Here is a 25,352-nt window from a genome sequence, read left to right as displayed (position 1 = left end):
GAACATAAGTATTTACAGCCTTTACCATTAAGCTCAGAAGGGAGCTCTGTTGCATCCTGTTTCAACTGATCATCCTCGAGATGTTCCTACAGCGTAAATAGAGTCCACTTGTGGTAAATTCAGTTGATTGGAAAGCCACACACTGGTCTATATATCGGGTCCCACACTTGACAGTGCATGGCAAAGCACCATTCAAGCATGAAGTCGAAGCAATTGTCTGTAGACCTCGGAGACAGTATTGTCTCGAGGCATAGAGCAGTGTTTTTCAACCACTGTGCCAGATGCAGTCTGGTGTGCCGTGGGAGATCATCTAATTTCTTCTATTTGGGTTAAAAATATTTTTTGCAAACCAGTAATTATAATCTGCAAATGATGTGTTGTTGTTGAGTGTCGGTGCTGTCTAGAGCTCGGCAGAGTAACCGTGTAATACTCTTCCATATCAGGAGGCGGCAGCCGATAGCTAATTGGTTTGTAGATGTCGGAAACAGCGGAAGGCAGTGTGCAGGTAAAAAGGTGTCTAATGCTTAAACCAAAAAGTGAGTGCCCCTAAGAAAAGGCACTGAAGCTTAGGGAAGGCTATGCAGAACGAGACTAAAACTGAACTGGCTACAAAGTAAACAAAAACAGTATGCTGGACGACAGCAAAGACTTACTGTGGCGCAAAGACGGCGTCCACAAAGTACATCTGAACATGACATGACAATCAACAATGTCCCCACAAAGAAGGATAAAAACAACTGAAATATTCTTGATTGCTAAAACAAAGTAGATGTGTGAAATATCGTTCAAAGGAAGACATGAAACTGCTACAGGAAAATACCCCCCAAAAAAAGAAAAAGCCACCAAAATAGGAGCGCAAGACAAGAACTAAAACACTAGAGCTATATTGATGCATGGTGGTTATGGTTTAAAGTCATATCCAACAATTGCGACGACAACTTTTTACTGTCAACTGAGTTTAGTTTTTGAATGATTTCTGTTGGTGGTGTGCCTCCGCATTTTTTCAACGCAAAAAATGTGCCTTGGCTCAAAAAAGGTTGAAAAACACTGGCATAGAGGGATAGAGGGAAATATGTATGCAGCAATGTACAGAGACCTTCTGGATGAAAACCTGGTCGAAAGCGCTCTTGAACTCAAGACTGGGGTGCCGGTTCATCATTCAACAGGACAATGACCCTAAGCACACAGCTAAGTTATAAAAGGAATGGCTTCAGGACAACTATGTAAATGTCCTTGAGTGTACCTAGCCAGAGCCTAGACTTGAATCAGATTTAACATCTCTAGAGAGACCTAAAAATCGCTGTGCACCGACGATTCCCACCCAACCTGATGGAGCTTGAGAGGTGCTGCAAAGAGGAATGGGTAAAACTGCCCAAAGATACAGTAGGTGTGCCAAGCTTGTAGCCTTGGCTGTAACTGCTGCCAAAGATGCATTAACAAAGAATTGAGCAAAGGCTGTGAATACTTATGCACATGTGATTTGTTAAAATAAATTTTCACATTGTAATTATGGGGTATTGTGTGTAAAATTCTGAGGTTAAAATGTATTTATTCCATTTTGAAATAAGGCTGTAACATAACAAAATGTGGAAGAAAATGAAGCGCTGTGAATACTTTCCGAATGCACTGTAGATACTTCAATAGCAGTAGTTCACGATTTCAATAAGAGGGTGAAACAATCAACAACACATAAAGACAAGGCAAACAAAATAAACCGCATGAGTAGAGTGAATGAAGCACTAAATGTCAGGTAAATTAATTCTATTCTCACCTAGAAATTGCAATATCTTTTAAAATGCATAAAGTATGAATTGAAAGAATGCTCATCACTTAGCCAAACTACCCAAACCAAAACCACATTGAAAATGAGTCTCATGGGGACAAGTGGTATAGAAAATGAATGACTACTATATGTTTAAGAGCACGGTCGGAGACAGGAACAAACTTAATGAACTAATGAAGAGAGCTGACTCTGTCCTAGGCTGCCCACTAGACAGCATTGAGGAGGTGGCTGACAGAAGAATGCTGACCAAGTTGACATTTATAATGTCCAATACCTCTCACCCCATGCACTGTGGAAGCCCCGAGGAGCTCCTTCAGCATTAGACTGTTACATCCACAGTGCAAGAAGTAGTGCAACTGCAGGTCTTTTCTACCCACAGCCATAAGACTTTACAACGCACTTAAATGATTATTGTGATCTTTTTTCTTGGTGTGCAATCCAGATGTTAGTGTTTTTTGTTCTATTTTATCTATACATATCAGTGCCCAACATGTAGTATTTATTACATTTGTTTTGTTTTTCATTATATACGTCTGCTCCTGTATGTAAACACCTGCTCTGCAACAACGTAATTTCCCCATTGTGGGATGAATAAAAGTCTATCCTATCCTATTAATAACAGCAGAGGCAGATGCTCTACTCGAAATTACAGCAAAGACAAAATGTATAAAATCACAAGGTTCCAATCCACTGCAGTGTGTCACACACATTTATTGTTAGGAAATAGGATTACTGTAAAGGCTTGGCTCTCTAACGTTCTTTTTTTTCAGGTCGAACTCACCTCCAGCCAACATAGCGTGCCGCTGAGTTTTCTGATAGCCCACGGGGACTCCACCTGTATCAATGACAAACAACAAAAAATAGACCGTTAAATAGCAAAATACAGTATATAGAAAAAATCCAGTACAATTTTGTTTCAAAAATAAATAAATGCCAACACTCCTTATCTTTAACCTTTTCTGTTGTACCAATCAATTTTATTTGAATCAAAATTAACTTTGCTCAGTCCTATTATCAGAGCATGTATGTTTGTACTTTGCACCGTTGATCACAGTGATTCATGTGGAGTATTAGGTCAATTTAATTGGCACATTACTTAATTTTCAATTGTTATCTGTTCGTTTGACGTGCTGCCGTTCCACTATAGTGTGCTTCCGCCGCATACAAACTATAAACATACTGTAATTTACTGTTGATCACAAACTTAGGACAGCCAGCAAAACTTTACCTTTATATCAAGTTTATATCCTTTTTGTCCACGCTCACATTACAAACGGGTTATGTTTATGATTAGGGTAATGTTCGGAAAAACAAATAATTTGTTTTACATGACATTAATTGTTTACTTTAATAGTACACACACTAAGAGTAGTATATATATTTTAGCCAGATAAATGGCTCTGAAGCAGAAAGTGCACACCTCCCTATTTGACAGTAGGGATGTTTTTTTGTTGGGGTTGTGTTCATCATTTCTCTGACTCCACACATGGTTAGGTTTTATAAGGCCAAAAAGCTCAATTTTGGTCTCATGTGGCGACACTATATTTTCCCAAGCCTTGTCTGAGTCAATCAAGTGTTCATTGCCATGGACGTGTCTCCTTGAGCAGGGCGACCGTGCGGACACTGCAGGATCTCACTCCATTAAAGCAACATGTGATACTAATGAGGCGAATATCGCTCCGCCCGAGGGATCGCGAATCACTGCCTCTCTTGTAATTCTGGTCTGGTTCCTCACCTTTACAGAATCATCCTGACCCCACGGGGTAAAATCTTACATAGAGCTACAGAAGGAATGTGATGTACAGGTAGCTTGTATTTTTCTATTTCCAAATAAATGCGCCAACAGTGGGTTCTTTCTCACCAAGCTTCTTGCCGGTATTCTTGTAGGGCATTCCAGTCTTGTCTATAAATGAGGTGTCGTTTATCCACACAATGAGTTGCATGTAGGAGTACTATCCTAAAGGAACAACACTAATAAACGGTCTTAGGGAATCTGAACGTTTGCGGTTTAATAGCAGATCAAATAACTATTACCATCGATCAAATACAATTTAATTCGTAACCTTTATTTTCTGGATTTTCTTTATATTCCGCCTGTCTCTTACTATAAACTCACCAAAACTATTTTGGACTGTTCATATCTGTGTACGGTGGTAACTTACAAAATTAGCAGGGATCAAACATTTGCCCCTCTAGAGTATGTATGTTTGTCTGTCTGTATCCTGTGAATTGTCTTCTGCAATGAATCCACCTCGTCACCTTGCCTCAGTGCACTCGCATTAAAGGAGTGACACATAAAGAGGCCTTGACTGAGCTCCTGGATATGCTGGTAATCTCTGAAAGCCATGAATATAATGGAATTGGGGTCTAAAGGATTTAAAAAGAGAGCACTTTGCCATCCAAAGCCAAGTGCTTCTCAAGAGGAGTTGCCTTTTCGCACATAAACACTGTCACTTACGTTGTAGTCTCCCTCTGTGGAGCGCACTTCATAGGCGTAAGCCAATAGGATGTCCACTAGGCTAAGCCACACTTGGTAACGTGAAGTCTTGTTGAGCAGGTAGAATCGGTTGGTGAATTTTCTCATCTGCTCTTTCTCATCGTCACTGAACAATATGGCTGCATGAGAACATTACAGAACAGGCATTAGTGGTAAAAACATTCAAATTGATTGTTACATAAACTAAAACATTTTTTACACTATTCATGGTACAATTCAGGGGGGGGCAGGCATGTACCCCACACTTTTTAAAAAGACAGTTTTTGTCCCATACACATGTTAATGTCCAAAAATATTTTAACCCTATTGAATGAAGACGAGTCAAACACTTGTGCCAGGCAGAAAACCGCCGCTCAGACTGAAGCTTGTCTCTTTAGACCGCCCACAAGCTCATTGATAGGCTTTATTGCGCTGCCTTCTTGCCAATGTGACAATGACTGACAACATGCTGTAGCTGATCAATTTAGAACATGTTTTAAAATTGCATCATTTAATGGGATTCCACAATCATTGGGCCTAAAAATACATAGTTTTAGTCAATTCGATTGTTTTGCCATAAACCTCACCCACAGTTGAGAATCAATCAATCAATCAATCAATGTTTATTTATATAGCCCTAAATCACAAGTGTCTCAAAGGGCTGAGAATAAGACCAATAATGTTTCAGCGTTTTTTGTTGTTGTTTTTTACCTTAAGTCATACAACATTTACTGAATGGTTAAACAGGCTTAAAATTGGAAAATGTATTTACTTGGATATTAAGTTTAATATCATACACTGATGTACAAGAACAGATGCTGCAGTCATTGCATGTTTAATGAATCCCTTGACTTTGTTCTTTGTAATTTATAAATTATACATGACCAGTTTTGTTACAGAGCTACTTCAATAACAACTAAATTTCCTCTACTTTGAATACCTACCAACTGTATTTGCAAAACAGCACGACCCCACTGAATACATTTGAACATTTAATGTTGGCAAAAAAGTACCATTGTTAAAAGAGCATACGGCTGTTGAGGACATGCAGAAGGCAAAAAAAAACAAGTGTAGGATTTCTGCAGCAGCAATTGAAAATAAATTAATGAGTAAAACTTATTAATTCCAAGAAGGCAATAACTGAAACAAACACACCTTCAACCCGTAGTATGGAAGTGTTCACAGCAAGAGAGAATAGATGGAGGTTTGAGCCAACTAAGAAACGTCTATAACTCTCGATATACAAAGATGACATAATAAAAACAATGGATTCATCTTATTTTATTCATTCACATATTCTGACATAACGGTCAAAATAAGTTCTATGGCTGGCCAATGACCAGTTGTACTGGAATGTCATGCCCAAAACAAACAGTTGCTGTGAAACGACAACAACTAAGCCATACTAAAAAAAACACTTTGCTAAAATGAGGAAAATTCAAATGTGTTTACAACTAAATTTTCGTTTGGACTAAAACTTCACAAATCCCAGCTATGAAATGTGTCATGTTTTGACACTGACGTTGGAACTCTTAAGTATAGATATATAGAATTGGAATCTGCCACAAGCAACTATTACAAATAAAATAGGGCTGCAGCAATTAATTGATTAAATCAATCTGATAAAAAAAAAAACAAGGTTTGATTTATATTGTGTTGCTTCGATTAATCCTTTAATGAGTAATCAAAATAAAATCCGGGCGCATGGGAGTACCCAGAATTTTAAATACGCCGACATATTTTCTGCATGGCCACTGCAAATGGAGTGGGGGTGTGTCGGGGCTGTAATCTATACGGCGGCAGCAGAATATTTATTTATTTATTTGCAATAACGCACACCAAATGTTAAAGGTAAATATAAAAGTGCAATTTCAATGTTGATTTATTTGGAAAAAAAAAAGTTTCAAGTATTTTCTTTAAAATACGCTTTGAAGCTATCAATTGTGTTTAATCCGATTACTCCATTCATCAAACAAAATAATCGATATATTACTAGATTACTAAAATAATCGATAGCTTCAGCACAAACTTAGACATTTTTATTTCGACACAAAACAAAGAGGGTTGTGAGTATGAGCAATAGGGGTGTAGTCAGAGTTCATGTATAACAAAAACTTCCCAAAAAATGTATTTTAGGTTGCATTGATGGGATCAATAAGCAACAAATGTATTGTCCTAATAGACAATGCATTTCAAAATCACACTACTGCTATTACAAAACAAAATAAGATAAGCTATGATAAGAATAAGATATGGTCTGTGTTGGCCCTGCGATGAGGTGGCGACTTGTCTAAGGTCTACTCTGCATTCCGCCCGAGTGCAGCTGGTATAGTCTCCAGCCCCCCCGTGACCTCTGAGAGGTACAAGTGGTAGAAAATTGGATGGATGGATAGTGTTTGAATGTATCCAAGCATACACAGCCTGGTGACTTCAATGCCTTTTGTGAAAAATACTTCATTAAATATTGGGCAACTGCGTAGTTTTGAGAGCAACTTCCTCTTAACCACCACCATACATGTTCATTTCTCTGAAATGCAGCCCATCAGTTCTAAATGGCCATTAATTCACAGCATATAAGGGGCTTTATCTGATTGGGAAATTAATTTCCCAACTAATTCATCCAGTTGGAGAGGCAGTCTGTTCTCCACAGGTCCAGATGGCCTGATAGCAACGGGTAAATATGGCTTGTCAAAATACCGCAGAGGGTTTGAAAATATTGCTCGAATTGAATAAATGGGGGGCAAAATGTAACCTTGGAAAGGAAAATATGGCTCATGATAACATGAGGCCATGTCAAGTGTAAAATGGCACAAATGACCATTATAAAAGTGGATTGTGTAGAGGTGGCTTAAATGTGGCCAAAGGGTCAGTGATTTAAAAGTGGCATCTAAATCTAGCTGTCACAAGTTTTTGCGAGTAGTGAGAGGCCAAGCTGTCAGGTCCATTTAGTCTAGGATAGTGTGTAATTGTGGCTGTCCAGTGGACAGCTGGGGCCTGTCAGTTCGCTGGCCCTGACACTGAGCAGCACAAAGGGCCCACTTTCTACTTCATTAGCACTTGTGTCCGCATCCATGTGTCAGGTAACATATATCAGCCATAGCATTAGTGAAACGCTGAAAGCTCCAAGGATTTGTTTTCTGCTCTAGACAGTCTCTCCTTATGTATTGAAAGAAGAGATAGCAATTATCCTAGAGCAGAAGTACCCTAATCTTACAGCACTTTGTCAATGTTGCACAAAATATATCTATTGATGGTGCCATTGATTTGAAAAGCGGCCCGCCAAACTTGAAATTGTGCAAATATAGTATGTGTCTTGGATGGACTTGCGTTGCATAAATATCATGGTACACGGACCATTATCGATCCCGCTCTGCTGTAGAAAATGTTACGACTATAACGCCGAATGAGCTGGCAGATTGATCCCAACTCTGTAAATTAAGAGTTGCTGAAACTGTGCGTACCCGGTAGCATTCAAGGAAATATTCAATGTTTTTTCTTGATTGGTTTTCAGATTTGTATATTGCTTTCACTAAATGATTTCTGAACCGATAAAAGCGTGAGACTTCTGCGAAAATGTCAACTTGAACGAAACATATACAGTCGTGGTCAAAAGTTTACATACACTTGTAAAGAACATAATGTCATGGCTGTCTTGAGTTTCCAATAATTTCTACAACTCTTATTTTTTTGTTATAGAGTGATTGGAGCACATACTTTTTGGTCACAAAAACATTCATGAAGTGTGGTTCCTTTATGAATTTATTATGGGTCTACTGAAAATGTGACCAAATCTGCTGGGTCAAAAGTATACATACAGCAATGTTAATATTTGGTTACATGTCCCTTGGCAAGTTTCACTGCAATAAGGCACTTTTGGTAGCCATCCACAAGCTTCTGGTTGAACTTTTGACCACTCCTCTTGACACAATTGGTGCAGATCAGCTAAATTTGTTGGTTTTCTGACATGGACTTGTTTCTTCAGCCTGTCCACACGTTTAAGTCAGGACTTTGGGAAGGCCATTCTAAAACCTTAATTCTAGGCTGATTTAGCCATTCCTTTACCACTTTTGACGTGCGTTTGGGGTCATTGTCCTGTTGGAACACCCAACTGCGCCCAAGACCCAATTTTGATGATTTTAGGTTGTCCTGAAGAATTTGGAGGTAATCCTCATTTTTCATTGTCCCATTTACTCTTTGTAAAGCACCAGTTCCATTGGCAGCAAAACAGGCCTAGAGCATAATACTATGCTACCATTGAAGATTCAGCAGTTAACTTCTTGTGACGTCCTGCTATGTGTGTGTGTGTGTGTGTGTGTGCGCGTGTGTGCGTGTGTGTGTGTGCGTGTGTGTGTGTGTGTGTGTGTGTGTGTGTGTGTGTGTGTGTGTGTAGCATTCCCAGCCGTTCATTTTTCTCTAGTCCATCAGCGATAATGACACTTGGAAGAAACTAAGTTTACCTTTTTTAATTCAATTTGTGAAATAAATTATATCCGTGACATTCCAATTAATTCCGATGTGCTAATACACTTAATACAAATGTGTCCTTTTCCTTGCTATTGTTGGTGTTTTGCTTAAATCTCAAATCAATACATGTTAATATGTTTTAGGGTGGCCACACAAAACCGTCATCTAAGGTAAATACATAATTCATTCACTAAATTCACTTTAAGGTACTTTACTGTACAATAACCATGGTATCTAATATGTATCACATTGTTTTACTAACAGTTGAAACCAATTGACATAACATTCAAATTTTTTGCATGAGACAAACACTAAAGTCATAAATATGCCCCCGAAATCTGATAAAGAGCAGTTAGTCGACACTGATGTTCCTTAAACTCAGCTGAGCCTCTTGCTATTCAAACTGTCAATCAAGTCATTAGGTGTAATCCAGGGCATTTATCTCCGCCTGGGTTACCAAATTGAGCGACTCAGTCTAGAATGCAGAATGAGCCTTGAGCTAACAGGGCTACGAGGGACCATAATGGTCATTTGAGTTTACCTCAAGACTGCGGATAATGGGCTTACATAACTGACTGGGAGCTGTCCATCAGTGTTGACTTTGTGAAGAATTGGGGGAGAAGTGTATGCAGAGTTGTGTGTAGGGGGGGGGGGGGGGGGAATCTGACACATCTGGAATCGCAACATCCTATGATAATCTAAATCCTCTCTCATCACTACATCCAAGCTGTGATTTTGAGCAAGGCGTCTGCTTAAACCATGCTGGAATTAGCAGGCTGTGAAACTAGCTGGATGGCAAAATTAAATACGTTCTTAGTTGTGGCTGAGGCATTCACAAGCGATCGCGCCAGTGTAAAACGCTGAATTAAAGAAATGAAAAGTCGGGATCCTCTTGCTATCGCAAGCTCATATCTCAGTCTTAGCTGATGAGCGATTGATTTTTAGAACGATGAGGAGCAATTATAAAAGCACTTCTAACTTTTGAATAAAAGCAGCATACAGAAAATCTATAATCCTTTTTGGCACTGTCACGGTAAGACTGCCGAGATGTGTTTCTTTAAACATGCCAGAAGGCAACAGAGTGCACTAGTGATTGAGTGAGGTCCAAGTTCAATCTCTCATAAAAGGCAAGTCACTGCTGCTAAAGTGCCCCAGGGCAGTGTAGCTTTATAGCAGACAAGCTGAGCTTTGACCCTCCTCAAGAGGAAGACTGCAAAAAGACTGATATGTCCTTTGGGCATTAATCTATTGCCTGAGAACAATGCCAGCACTCTGTTGAAACAACCCCCTTCTTGTGAAATCCAGATCAGAAAGACGTTTTTCAGTGTAGTGCAAAAAAACTGAGCAGCACTAGTTTGTACTATGTAATTTGGCTGAAAGAGAATCAACCAACAAAGCCTGAACTTGAATGCCCTCTCGGTTATCTGCTACCTAATGCCACCTTCTGGTAGCCTTCAGACACCACGTGCAAGAAATTCACTGATTACCTGGGGAAAAAACAAACCATAAATGACCCAAGGGCCCATACAAAATTCAAGAGATAATAATAACCTTATGTAAACAAAAGTCTATTCTAAACTGCAGTATTTTCTCACTAAATGAACTACTTTGTAGACAGTAACTTGTTCATTTATAACACTATACAAACAATGTAAAACAGACTCACTGAGCATTCAAAGTATGCTCTCATGGGGAACAATTAACGCCGTTAAGAGATGAGCTTAAAGAAGGCGTTTGCTGTAATATGGTTGAGAACTACTGAATCAGTTAGTAGTGTCTTTGTCACGTGTAAAAGCTAATTTGCTTCGAGTGTTGGACTGTGCCGAGCTTCTATGTGATACACAGTGAGAGAATTAACTTATGGCAGGTCCTTCAAGATATTTACCCTGTTTCAGGACTTTTAAGACAAGATATATTGATGGAGACCATCAGTAATTTTCTCTAGTTCAGTAGTTCTCTTTTTTCACAACGTTTCACCTCAGAAAACACTTTGCTGTCTAAGTACAACTGTAATGACCAAAATTAAAATACAGTCACGTAGTAGGTGTAAGGATTCATTTAAAACAAGGCAGAGGTTTTATGTAACAAGTACCTTATTTTCCGGACTATAGAGCGCACCGGTATATAAGTCACACCCATTAATTTCCATATATTAGCAGCACCGGACTATAATCTGCAGATATACAGGTTGCGAAATGAGATATGTACCGGTACAGAGTAAGGTTTTGTAAATGTTAATTTACATAGCTTAAATTTTTCCAAACGGTGCCTGTAACACGGCAGTAAAATGCCTGATCAAACAAAACAGAAGTCATCATCATGGACCCACTAGCTGCAGAAGCTAGCTCTCCAATTAGCTACACAGACTCAATAACTCCACGGTGAATTTGTGAAACTGAAATAATACAAAAGGATGCTGTTTTAAATTAATAATACTAACACAGACACTCGTAAATGTCTTAGCATATTAGCTAATGCTAACGACACTAGCGCCATTACATTACGATAGCACGTACAAATATACATGAAAACACTCCTACAGACATCACACATAGGACGGTTTAGTAAGTATAAACAGTTTTAGTTATACTGTAAAACTTACAAAAATGTTGCTTCGAGCGATGAATGAAGAATCAGTGTTTTTGCTTGTTTTCTTTTCATAAAATATTTTTAATTATGGCCGCCAGCGAAGAAAAATCAATAAAGTAGCGACTCGGTCTTATAAGCCGCAGGGTTCAAAGTGAGTAACGGCTTACAGATGGGAATTTACGGTATATTCAATATTTTTGGCCACTGTAACATTACACACACTTTGAACAGTAACACAGTGTTTGAATAAAGGAAAATAAAACAATGTACTTTAAGCAAGTGATTATTTGGCATACCAATAGATGAACTGTGTACCACACTTTGAGAACCCCTGCTCCAGTTCATAGAAAAAATTGGGCCTGGCATACCATTAAAATATTTAATCGTGATTAATTGCATTATGACCATATTAAACCGTAATAGAATTTCAGATAGACATTTTTCTTAATAAGTGTACCTTGGACAGATAATTTTCCAGTTTTTAATTCTGTCAACATGGCAAAAGACAATTTGTTTTATGAAAATGTTTGTTTACTAAAAATTATGATTTTTAAACAGCTTAAAACATAATGGACATAAACACTTTTGTACTGATAAAAAAAATTACCAGCGGTGCGCTGGTGTCATCCCGGATTTTGTACGGTATCCCCCCAGAATTCGTATCCCCTGCTGCTGGAGCACTTGCAATCAGAGGTGGGGCTACACTTCTGCGTTTAGATGCCAGTTTAACACATTAACAACACAAAATGTGGATTTTTACAATCTTGCCTTGATTGTCAAAGATGTTTGAGAATGTAACTCATGATATTTCTACCTAAATAATTGTTTCTGATATTTTACAAGTTAATCGTATTCATATCGTATACAATGTCTTAACCTTCTCTATTTTGTAACAAAGTGTAATATTGCTAGGGTGATCGACCTTCTAAAAACTGTAATTGAGGATGATCAACCAGAACATGTTATAAAAGAATATAAACATTATTTCAGCTTGCCAGAAATGTTATCCCCGTCTATAATCCTCAATTAATGTATCAACATTGGTTTAGGTAGAAATATCACCGTTCACATTACCAAACATCTTTGACAATCAAAGCATGATTGTAGCAATTCACGTTGTGTGTTATTAATGCATTAAACTGGTTTCAAAACACGTAAATCAGGGTTTTCCCCCAGATTGCCAATATACATGTGGCAGTCAGGGCGTGGACAAAATGACGTCATCATATTTATGACATCATCATTAATTTAATCGGCGATGATGCATATATTTTCTTTAAAAAGGCTAAACAAATGTGATATATATATTTAAAAACAAACCTGTATTATTTGTATTAACATATGTTTTCTTATATTATATCGTTTTGCTCTATTTATAAGTGGTTGATTTATATAGGCTAGTAAGGTAAAGTTTTGTACCTGGCAAGTTTCGGTTTTGCTCTATTTTTCAAATGTTGCTGTTTGTTGTAAAATGTAACACATGCTGCACTATATTTTGCCCTCCCCGAATGTTGGAATTTAGTTTGCTAAATATGTAAACAGTGGAAAAAAAAGAACTTGAGGTGGTTTCCTGATATTTGCTACAATGAAGTCAATGCATGAAAACCTAAGCACATCAAGGAAAGTGCATCAATATACAAATTAAGTGCACATACATGTAGGAATCACGTTAAATTAATAATACAGTTCAGAATAAACTGGGGGAAAAAGCAATACAATTATACAGGAGGAAGGTTCGAGGCTCTAATGCCGCTAGCCTAATGCTAACATACAATAGACAAGCTCATTGATAGGCTAACAAAAGTTAGCAGGGCAAATCGCAGGGCACATATATAGACAATCAATCACACTCACATTCATACCTATGGACAATTGAGAGTCTCCAATTAACCTAACATGCATACTTTTGGAATGTAGAAGGAAGCCGCAGTACTCGAACAAAAACAAACACACACGCAGGGTAAGATCATGCAAACTCCACACAGAGATGTCCAAACGCAGGTTCGAAGACGCACCTAGCGTAAAGTAAGATGTTACTGTCAATAGTAATGTCAAAATTAGAGTAGATTTCACAGGCTTGAACAGAAAATGTATTAATTCACTTGAAATACGTTTCTATTGAACTTTTTTTTTCCCGTTACTTTTGCCGAGTGCCAACTCTGATATTACTTGGGCTGCAACGATTAAATTCGATTACAAAAAAGCTTTCATTTCATTCTGTTGCTTTGATTAATTGTTTAATAAGTGTAATGAATAGAAATTGATGACATCCTAACCGCATTAAGTGCCCATAACTTTAAATAGGTGGACATAGTTTCTGCACGTGCTGCAATAGAGCGCACATGAGGTGTGAAAGTGTCGTGATCTGTGTGGCGGCGAACAGTGGAGATTTTTCTTTAATAACTAATATTTTTATTAATGCACCTATGTTAAAAGTGAAATTTCAATGTTGAAGATGTGCATTTATAAGAAAATATTAAGGAAGATTTAATTAAGGAAAGGTTATGGCAAGCAGAAAAATCTTAGGTTTTTTTCCAACTACAGTATTTACCCTACAATACGCATTTAGGCAAGAAAGTGTGTTTTATTCGATTAATCGAACATACTAAACGATGGATTACTCGAATGCTAAAATAATCGATAGCTGCAGCCCTAATTATTAATGTTCTGTTGAAGGCAGACCTTTGATTCTGTCATTTTTTTGTCATCAGTTCATATGTTTGTATATTATGTACTGCACAGTCACAATAAGACAATACAGATAACAAATATTGGTCAATAACTCATAACATACATACCAGCCTCTCCTTCATGCTCAGGTGAAGGACGACATTTTGTCCACCATGGTCTAAATTTCAGCAGTCTCTTTATCTCATCATCTTCAAAAAGATCTGCTCTGCATATGATACAAAAAGTTTCAGTTGACAACATAACAGAAAAAAAAACCTGATTGCTTAAATGCACTCACAGGTAGTGATCGGGAGAGAAGGCAGAGGCCTCTGCATTGAGACGCTCTTGCCTCCTCTTGGCTAATGTGGTTCCATCTGGGTCCTTGACATCGATCACATCGCTGAGTTCTTCCTGTCAACACATAATGGCCAGAAGCAATATTTAACAGCATCCCTATTTTACCTGCATAGCTCTATTCCACTTTGACAATGATGTCTTTATTCATGGCTCTTACCTGTAACCGAGCAAACACTCCAGACCTCTGATTGCCAAAGCCATATTTCTGCATGCTTCTTAGCTCCTCTTCAGATTTCTCTTTGTAAACCTCCTGCTCAACCTGCCAGTCAAAGTCTTCTTCATCTTCCCCTTCATTAGTGCCCACACTTTCACCGCAATCTGTGGAAAAATCAAACATGCATTCAGGGCTTTGAGCTACTTAAAAAAAAAAAAATCTCCTCATCTCTTTAGAAAAACGAGTGCTACATCTGTGAGTTAACGAGTACAGACGATGAAGATCTGACATACCTGGACTGATGTCCTCTAAAAGAGGCTTTGCTGAGCGGGAACCTTTGGGAGCGAGGAGACTCGTCAACATCTGGAGGCCTTCAAAGTACTCTCCAGATGTTTCTTTGGGGATCTGCACAGTAAAGAGCCCTGCAAAAAGATATAAATCCGATAGACATTGAGTATATTTCCTAAACTGTAAATTAAAGGAACTGTATAACATAAAACAGATTTTTTTATTTGCTATTATACTATACTTATATACCGCACACACATGGTGCCTGCTCGCTATTCAAATATGAAAATACACATCTCAGTCATTATGTTAAAAAAAGTTCCTATTTTTTTTGGTTACATGCACTATTACAGATGGAGAATCCCTATTGGTAAAAACACCTGTTTGAAGCGTACATGTTGTACTGGATTGTACTCCTGATGAAGGCTGGATGGCTGAAACAGGTTAAGGCCATTAAGAGATCCCGTAAATAACAAAAAGCATTTCAACAGCATAAGAGAATGCATTGGTGTTTTGAAGAATTGTTTTTATTTTTCGAAGCCAATTTCAGAAATCAACTCTCGAAGCAAGGCATTCCGAATTTAGGCCACATTTTGACGTTAAAAGTAATTTACAGAAGACTGCTCTCCAATGGACTTTATTTACCCCTGGCTTGGAAACTCCCAAATTCCATTAATCTATTTGTGGCTGGGATGTAACGGTCAACGGTATAATGATAATTTGCGATAAAATTCCCGACGGTTAGTTATACAGTCTAATTTTTTAATTACCGAAAACCCGTCATTTACAATTTGATGTGTTGCTGCCTGTGAGCACCATTCAATGTTTGTACGGGAAACCCTTATTCATTCATTTTCATTCATTTTTTATTTATCTCCTTAATTGATGTGCATCTTTGATCGATAGACAATTATACCTCAATTATACAAATATACATTTACACACCAATGCCTGAGGAGGAGCAGGATGAAGAAAAATCTTATATTTTCCTGCCCCCTTCAACATAATACGTAGTCTTACTTAATGTATATCAACCACACAAACAATTACATCCAAATATAATGAAAACAAACAAAAAACACACAAAAAAACACAACAAGTGCAAAACTTCATGAAGTACAAACCGAACAAAAAAAAGTAATATACACCTCACGGGATGATACAAAACAAATACAAAACCAGACAAAAAAACAAGTAAAATAATAAATATAAAGCAAAATGTAAACACTTATGGCTGTCCATATGATCTTATTGTTCTGTCTTTATATATTATTTATCTTATTTTGAAACCCTTTACTATTAACCGTCTCCCGATACAACATTTTCACTTTCCGATGCAATATCGGCCAATAAACATATTAATCCGATAGAATATCAACACAGACTATGCATCATTTTATCATTTTGTAGTGTCAAATGGTAGAAAAGGCCTGATCAAGTGAAATTATTACTCAAAACAGAGAACTGCTGTAGGTGTGAAAAACATTAACGTATATATTAACCGTCTGGAATGGATTTAAGCTATTTTTAAGTTGAATTGAAGTAATTTTTTTTTAACTACAAAACACAATAATTAATTCAATTAAGCTCATTACACAGTAAATTGAATGATGCAGACATGTTTGTCACTGGACACTTTCAATTAAGCTTCTCCCTTGCCTAATATGCAACTACTCCATGCTGAAAAGAGAAACTGGAAATTGTGATGTATCATGTTTTAATTGTGTGCATGTTAAAAATAAACTCAAACCATAATTATTTGATACTTGTTCATATTCACAAATGTGGTGCTTTGGACTGCAATATTGTTCAATTAAAGCAGGGCTTCTCAATTATTTTCTGTTACGATCTCCCTTGGAAGAAGAAAAAAATTCCCCCCAACCCCAGCAACTATAAATAGTTTTGTCTATAAATTTGTTATGAGTACAACTATGCATAACATTGTATCCTTGTTAACATTCAAGTAAACAAAAATAAATATACAGTAGATCCACTTACAACAAATAACTTTAATTGTTTTTAGTCTGTAAAAGAAAAGACTTAAAGTGCATTAATTAGCCTGAAATTAAAAAATAAATAAAATCCTTATTCAAACTATCAACATGTTTTGACCAACTTCAGTCATTTGATACTGAACATTAAAATTAAATGAACTAAAAAATAGTACATTCAAATGGATCAGCAACATTAACTCGGGAGCCCATTATATAAAACACTAAAAAAAAAAAATGAATAAAACACTGTGCTGATTTTTTTTTTTTAAATAAAAAGGAAGAATTTAAGATTAATGGGTATGATGATGGGTTTAAAGCATGATACTGATAAAGCATCTTCCCAGGGGTCACTATTGTAATCAGTAAAAAAATGGATAGCATGTCTCCTTAAAACATTCTATACAACAAGTGCTTATTAATGATATATATTAGAGATTCTCAAACTGTGGTACGTGTACCACTAGCGGTATGCAGGCTCCATCTAGTGGTATGCTAAAGAATCACACCACTAGCGGTATGCAGGCTTTATCTAGTGGTATGCTAAAGAATCACTTGATTAAAGTACAGCGTTTTGTTTTCCTATATTCAAACAGTGTTACTGTTCAAACTGTGTAATGTTACAGTGGCCAAAATATTAACTATACGTCTGCCTTGTTTTTAATTCATACTTAGGCCTACTATGTTACTGTATTTCAATGTTGGTCATTATGGTGGTACTTTGATAGCCAAGTGTTTTCTGAGGTGGCACTTGGGGAAAAAAGTTTGAAAACCGCTGCGCTAAAACATTAACAACCCTATGACTAAGTAGCTTATTGTGAGTCTGAACAAAGCACTCAGATTTATGAGCAGATGTTGCAGGATTATTTAGATACAGCATGTCAACTGGAGCCATGCTGACAGACGGCAAACGTGTCAGCCTCCATGATGTCGCCATTTATTTGAATTACTTACGTGGACATCAAACGCAGATCAAAGTGCCAGACTGTATTGTATAGACAGAGAGAACATGTTGCCAATAACCCCATTAACATGTTTTGTTTGCTCATGTAATATGTTCAAAAGAAAAATTCCACAAGTTCCTCATCACAGTCACTGTGATGATATATTACAGCCAGGCACCATGCAGATTATAATCATTTAGTCCAGTGGTCTTTTAAATGGGATGAACAAGCATTACAAACATCTTAATTTGGCTTGCTTGATTGATAGAAAATGCAAACTAAAGAGGCCCTGAAGAGCACTTCTCGTTCACAGCTCCTCGGTACATGACTCAGCGTCTTGCAGCTGAAACTATCCGGAGTACCAATTTCCGTCTGCAGGTCTAAAAGTAACACCTTAATAGTGTTTCTGTCACATATGGCCTCTTTGGGACTGCACATCAAGGGGTGATACTTCTGTGGCCTCTGCGCTGCTTTTTGAACATTTTTGGATCTGCCTTGGAGAGCCATGGCAATGTCTGCACCGGAGACCAGTTGCTGGCTCTCTGTCAAACAGGAGTCGGCGTGGAGAGACAGAAGAAGTTGCGGAGGAAGAGACGGGGCTGCGGAGCTAGTGTTGGGCGTCGGGATGGACGAGCTTCACGGAGCCCTGGCTGAACGAGCATGTATCGAAAAACTCTTCGGTCTACATGGACGATCATCCGCGCAGACTGGACATTGGGCAGCCTAAGACGAAGCAGGCTCTCTTAGTTGCTTTGTTGGGTCTATTCCTGTATCTGGCCATGCTGCCCCCCAGCAGACACTGGTGTATAGCACCGCTGAGGCCCCCTCAGGGTATATGGGTGTTAAATTTGTGTTTTGTTTCTCCATGCATGGTGCAATCGGATGTGCGCAACATGTATTATTTATTGCATTTTTTTTTGTTTTTCGTTGTGTTTATTTTTGTAGATGTACCGTATTTCCTTGAATTGCCGCCGGGAATATAGTATTCGCCTGCCTAGAATTACAGCCGGGTCAAACTCGTTTCACAAAATAATTAACGCATGCTTGGCACTTCCGCCGGGTCAAACTCCTTTCGCAAAATAATTAGCATATGCCTAGAATTTCCGCCGGGTCAAACTCGTCACGTCACGACTGACACTTCCCCTGTCATCATTTTCAAAATGGAGGAAGCTGATTTCAGTCATTTGAAATCGCGTAAAGGGAAGAAAAATATCAATATTGTGTTATTATATACCAGTAATTGCAATTGTTATTATTAATATTGTTAGTTTGTAGTGGTGGAGAGCTGACTTTTTGTTGTTGGAGTTGCGTATTTCAAAGCGCTTTATTTTGAAAAACCGGTATGCCTCGTTTCACCGCCGGGTCAAACTCGTCATGTCACGAGTGACACTTCACCTTTCAAGGCATCATTTTCCAAAATGGAGGAGGCTAATTTCAATAATTTAAAATCACATAAAGTTAAAGTTAAAGTACCAATGATTGTCACACACAGTAGGTGTGGTGAAATTTGTCCTCTGCATTTGACCCATCCCCTTGTTCACCCCCTGGGAGGTGAGGGGAGCAGTGGGCAGCAGCGGTGCCGCGCCCGGGAATCATTTTGGTGATTTAACCCCCAATTCCAACCCTTGATGCGGAGTGCCAAGCAGGGAGGTAATGGGTCCCATTTTTTTATAGTCTTTGGTATGACTCGGCCGGGGTTTGAACTCACAACCTACCGATCTCAGGGCGGACACTCTAACCACTAGGCCACTGAGTAGGTTAAGTAAGTACCGGTAGGTAAAGGGAAGAAGATACAGAGCTATTCAGTAGGATTTAAGGTCCTAGCTATTGAATATGCTAAAAACAACAGTAAGCAGCTATGTTTTATTAATATACCGTATCTGCGTGTGTCAAATATGAGTCATTAAATGACTCCCGCCTCCTGGTGGTAGGGGGCGCTAGTGATCCTTCTTGCGACTACCGGTACTGCAGAAGACCGGTGCTGCAGTAGAAGACAACAAGCAGCAACAAGGAAGCGATCATTTGCTTGCACTTTTAACATGGAGGATTACATATCTAAAATAAAACAGTTTTCTAAACTGGACTTTCAATCGAAGCAGGAGGTAATAATTAAAGGAATATCTTCATCGAGACAGAGAGACTTTTAAAACTGAAGAAAGATGAGGAAGACTTCTATAAACAAGTTATCGATGCTTTTGGTCAGAAGGAGCTGCCCATGGACTCATTTACAAGTAAAGGTAAGACCATAATAACGTTTTTTTTTATTAAATGTGCTTTTCATGATAAGGTAAGCGCCGGAGTGAGAAGAGGTTTTAAAATAATTATCGCATGCTTGCTTATCCCGCATGCTTTTGGTAAGCGCAGGAGTGAGAAGAGGTTTTAAATTAATTAGCGCCCCGGCGGCTATTCAAGGAAATACGGTATGTAGAAATAGCCCCTCTGAAGTGGCAGCTGGTTGCATCAGCTCTGTTCTCCTTTAACATATTTTATGTACTTTGCGTTCTGCTCGTTTTCATACCAAGATAGCACCCATGAATTACCATTACCATGAATTGATTTACGTGGACCCTGACTTAAACAAGTTGAAAAACTTATTCGGATGTTACCATTTAGTGGTTAATTGTACGAAATATGTACTGTGCAATCTACTAATAAAAGTTTCAATCAATCAATCAAACCCCGGATGGCCGCCACAGTACAGTGCTCTCTTGTCTTTGTTGCATTTTTCTCTGTTTCTTGCATTGAACAAGTCAAACTCCTTATTTGTTATACATACTTGGCCAATAAATCGGATTCTAAAATAATGGTTTTGTTTAAGATGTGCATAGGAGTACCTTAAAGGCCTACTGAAATGAATTTTTTTTATTTAAACGGGGATAGCAGATCCATTCTATGTGTCATACTTGATCATTTTGCGATATTGCCATATTTTTGCTGAAAGGATTTAGTATAGAACAACGTCGATAAAGTTCGCAACTTTTGGTCTCTGATAAAAAAAAACCTTGCCCCTACCGGAAGTAGCGTGATGACGTTGTCAGTTGTTCACTCCCTCATATTTTCCTATTGTTTTCAACTCAGCTAGAGCTATTCGGACCATTACCCCATTAATTTGAGCGAGGATGAAAGATTCGTGGACGAGGAACGTTAGAGTGACGGACTAGAATGCAGTGAAATACATATTTTTTTTCGCTCTGACCGTAACTTAGGTACAAGCTGGCTCATTGGATTCCACACTCTCTCCTTTTTCTATTGTGGATCACGGATTTTTATTTTAAACCACCTCGGATACTATATCCTCTTGAAAATGAGAGTCGAGAACCCGAAATGGACATTAACAGTGACCTATCTCCACGACAATACATCGACGAAGCTCATTAGCATTAGCTACGAGCTAACGTGATAGCCACGAGCTAACGTGATAGCATCTGTCTCAAATGCAGATAGAAACAAAATAAATAAATCCCTGACTGGAAGGAGAGACAGAAGATCAACAATAGTATTAAACCATGTACATGTAACTACACGGTTAATAGATCTCAGCCTGGCAAAGCTTAACAATGCTGTTGCTAACGACGCTAAGGCTAACTTAGCAACCGGACCTCACAGAGCTATGATAAAAACATTAGCGCTCCACCTACGCCAGCCAGCCCTCATCTGCCCAGCTCATCAACACCCGTGCTCACCTGCGTTCCAGCGATTGACGGCGCGACGAAGGACTTCACCCGATCATCCGTGCGGTGGCCGGTTAGCATCGGCTAGCGCGTCTGCTATCCAAGTGAGTAATCCTTGTTGTGTTGCTACAGCCGCCGCTATACACCGATCCCACCTACAACGTTCTTCTTTGCAGCCTCCATTGTTCATTAAACAAATTGCAAAAGATTCACCAATACAAATGTCCAGAATACTGTGGAATTATGAAATTAAAACAGAGCTTTTTTGTATTGTATTCAATGGGGTACCAATACTTCCGGTTCAATGATTGACGTCACGCGCATACTCATCCTCCGAAGGCTTTTTCAATCGGAAGTGTGGCGGGAATTTTAAAATTGCACTTTATAAGTTAACCCGGCCGTATTGGCATGTGTTGCAATGTTAAGATTTCATCATTGATATATAAACTATCAGACTGTGTGGTCGGAAGTAGTGGGTTTCAGTAGGCCTTTAAGATCCACTTGAGACACACGTTATAAACGACAATCACCCACAATATTTTTGGAAATAAACTTAATTGTTTGTGTTGCTGCTATTTAGCACCACCAGCAACATTTGGCTCCACTGCATTTTAAATGACTAATAAGTCGAAAAACAACTAAAAGCAACAAACTCACATTTTAGGGGAGATATGTCTTAAAAAGTGTCTCACAGTGCATACACTAGATTTATAGTTAAATTGTCTTTACTTCAGTTTTGATAAATGAGTGAAATGGTTGATGGAAATGTAGTGTATCGACAAGAGGCCAAAAGGCATAGGGACGTTTTTTAAAGTATCCATGTTGGTGCCCACTGAAACATTGATGGGACTATTTTGAATAAAATTACAAAAAGGAACATGTCTTCGCAATTACTGCTTATCTGTCCATTGCCTGTATTGAACATGCTTACGTTTAAAAGTATCTTGTGTTAACCTATTTCTAAAAAGGAAAAAAGAGAACAAAGAATGTATAATAAAATGGTACTAAATGACAGAATAAAGGAGTAAATGCTGACAGAAACATTGCATAATAAATGAACAAACATAAAAAATAAGCCAGTAAATCAATAGCGAGTGAATGAATGTAGCAACAAATGATAAAAGACACAGATTCCTCAAAATAGCATGTAAAAAACATATACTTGTACTGTTTCTTAAACTGACACATGAGCACATTGCATAGGTTTTACTATTTAGTCCGTTCCATACCTTTACTCCATATATTGATATGCTAAAAGTTTTGAGTAATGCATATAAAAGATCCAAAAACTTATTTTTATGATTTATTAAAACTGAAGCTTTTTACATCCAGTTGTGTTATTACTAGGGTTGGGTATCGAGTATCAAGTATCGATTGGAACCGGGACTAACTTTCCGATTCTCCCGGAATCGTTCAAAAGTTAAAATTTCGATTCCTATTTTCGATACCCAGTCCGCCGACCGGAAAAAAATATGTCCGCCGAACCGGAAGAAGAAGCCGCTGAACACCAACGTAGAAGCGCCCACCGCCGGAAGTGTTAGCATAGCCGAGCGAGTCAGTCAAGCTCAAGCATGGATAGCGGGCGTCGGCGGTCGAAAGTGTGGCTTTACTTTACAAAAAAAAAAGAAATAACCGCGAAATAACAGAGCTCCATGTCCATCAAGAAACGAGTGGAGAGAGAGCTGCAGATGTACCAGGACGTTCCACCGATACTTATGTCTGACGACCCTGCTGCATGGTGGTGGTACGGTGGAACCAACAAAAGACTTATCCTTTGCTGTCAGATCTCGCTTTCTACTATTTATGCGTTCAAGCTTCTTCCACACCCAGCGAACGTGTATTTTCCAGAGCAGGAGACACTATCTGTCCAGAACGCTCACGCATCCTGCCTGAGAAGGCGGATATGGTCATTTTCCTAAACAAGAACTGTCTCTGATTTTATACTGTACCTGCTGCTAATCTGGACTGGGTTTTGCAAGTTGTTTCTTATTGTTTATTTGCTTTTCTGCACCAGGTTAGCCCATCAGCGGGAGCACGGTAACATTTTTAAGTACCTGCAGCATCATACACTTGTGTGTGTAAAGGTGTTTTCATGAGGTTTCCTGCAGCATCATACACTTATGTGTAAAGGTGTTTTCATGAGGTTTCCTGCAGCATCATACACTTGTGTGTGTAAATGTGTTTTCATGAGGTTTCCTGCAGCATCATACACTTATGTGTAAAGGTGTTTTCATGAGGTTTCCTGCAGCATCATACACTTATGTGTAAATGTGTTTTCATGAGGTTTCCTGCAGCATCATACACTTATGTGTAAATGTGTTTTCATGAGGTTTTCAAAAATAAAGCTCTCTTGAGGAAAGTGTACCCCTGGGAAAATGTATTCATAATTTATAATATTTATATTCAAGTTCATAGATTTGATATTTATATTCTAGTTGAAAACAGCCCTGTGAGGAATTTATAGTAAAGTTCATAAAAAGTTAATAGAATTAAAATTGATGGAGAATGTCAGACTATTTCATTCAGAAAGACTGTAGGTTAGCTAGCTCATTTAAAATATCCTAAACTTTTTTTTGGCCCTGCCTCTTAAAAGAATCGGAATCGAAACAAAGAATCGGAATCGGAATCGTTCAAATTCAAACGATACCCAACCCTAGTTTTTACATACCTTTATCAATGTCAAATGTGGCCTTTTCTCTTCCATCTTCGACTACTCTTCCCGGAAGTGTTAACCTGAAAACAATGTGACAGACCTACATGAACATTCTTTAAATCAGCTTTTGTCCCCTTTAAAACTCCAAGCGCTATGGACCTGCAGTGGATTGATTGGGTTTTAGCATCTTTAATGCAAAATATATATCAATGTGGCCCTCCCACATCCCTCAAATTTTCTGTATGCTACATTCATTAATTGAGGAATGCACTTTTTAAACTAAACTGTGACAGTAACAGAAAGGTACAGTGCAGCCGGAAAGTATTCACAGTGCTTCATGTTTTACACATTTTGTTATGTTACAGCCTTATATAAATTCATTTTTGTCCTCAAAATTCTACATACAATAATCCCCCCTAAATGACAAAGTGTCACATGGTTTTTTTGTTATTTTGCATATTTATTAAAAATAAAAAACTACCAAAATCAAAATATTCACAGTATTTGCTCAATACTTTTGGCAGAAATGACATCCTCTTTTTGAATACGATGCCACAAAGCTTAGCACACCTATCCTGGGATAATAACTTAAATTGTGCCAATTTTCCGAAATTAACAAAATAATTGGATTAAATGGGCATTTAAATGGTTACAATTAAAAATAATATTTGCTATTTTTATTTAGAACTGAAGTTGATTAAAAGATTTTTGCAAAAAGAGTAGCAAAAAATATGAATCCAAAAATGTTTCATACACTTTTAACACCCTAAGGTTTGGATAAATGTCTATAAAATTTGTTCAGAGAGTATCATTGATGTATAAAAAGTATTTAAAACGCCATCCATCCATTCATTTTCTCCCAGTTGTGCCTCTCGGCGTCGCGGTGGTGACTGGAGCCTATCCCAGCTGCAATCGAAAATAATAAAATTTAACCCCCCCAAAAAAACAGAAGAAAAAATAATTCAGGGTTTCTGCAGATATCAGCAAATCTATTTAATGCTTTTTAATGCAACTGAGAAACACATTTAATGCCCATGTCCGACTGCAGATTGTTGTTAAATATAGTCAAAAGCATACAATTTTCTGTATAGACAAAATTGTAAGCATTTGACAATAATCATGTTGAATAGTTGAAAAGTTGACATTAACTATGACCAAAATAAGCACTAATGTAATCATAAAATATAATAATGCAAGTAACTATTTTACACACAAACATTTTTAATTACTGCAGTATTTTGTACTATTGTAATTAGAAAGTTAATTATCCGAAATAGGTAAACAAATATCAAGATAAAATTGCATTTTAATA

General features: G+C 37.9%; 2 protein-coding genes across 5 annotated transcripts in view; one reads left to right on the top strand and one right to left on the bottom strand.

The window, feature by feature from the left end:
* shq1 (SHQ1, H/ACA ribonucleoprotein assembly factor) overlaps positions 1-25,352 on the bottom strand; it is a 130,850-nt gene that overhangs the window by 40,926 nt on the left and 64,572 nt on the right. For all 4 annotated transcript variants that reach the window (XM_062045859.1, XM_062045867.1, XM_062045851.1 and 1 more), the window contains 7 exons: positions 24,056-24,120; positions 14,787-14,915; positions 14,497-14,657; positions 14,281-14,393; positions 14,111-14,208; positions 4,242-4,399; positions 2,565-2,618 (listed from right to left, as the gene is read on the bottom strand). In XM_062045859.1, the coding sequence (XP_061901843.1) occupies positions 2,565-2,618; positions 4,242-4,399; positions 14,111-14,208; positions 14,281-14,393; positions 14,497-14,657; positions 14,787-14,915; positions 24,056-24,120 (778 nt within the window). The remainder of the gene's footprint in view (positions 1-2,564; positions 2,619-4,241; positions 4,400-14,110; positions 14,209-14,280; positions 14,394-14,496; positions 14,658-14,786; positions 14,916-24,055; positions 24,121-25,352) is intronic.
* The window catches only part of gxylt2 (glucoside xylosyltransferase 2), a 63,158-nt gene continuing 57,531 nt past the window's right edge, over positions 19,726-25,352 (top strand). The window contains exon 1 of the mRNA XM_062045914.1: positions 19,726-19,953. The gene's annotated coding sequence lies outside the window, so the exon portion shown is untranslated. The remainder of the gene's footprint in view (positions 19,954-25,352) is intronic.

The sequence above is a fragment of the Entelurus aequoreus genome, linkage group LG01 (assembly GCF_033978785.1).
Source record: "Entelurus aequoreus isolate RoL-2023_Sb linkage group LG01, RoL_Eaeq_v1.1, whole genome shotgun sequence".
Classification (NCBI taxonomy): domain Eukaryota; kingdom Metazoa; phylum Chordata; class Actinopteri; order Syngnathiformes; family Syngnathidae; genus Entelurus; species Entelurus aequoreus.
This window is presented reverse-complemented; position numbering and strand designations above follow the sequence as displayed.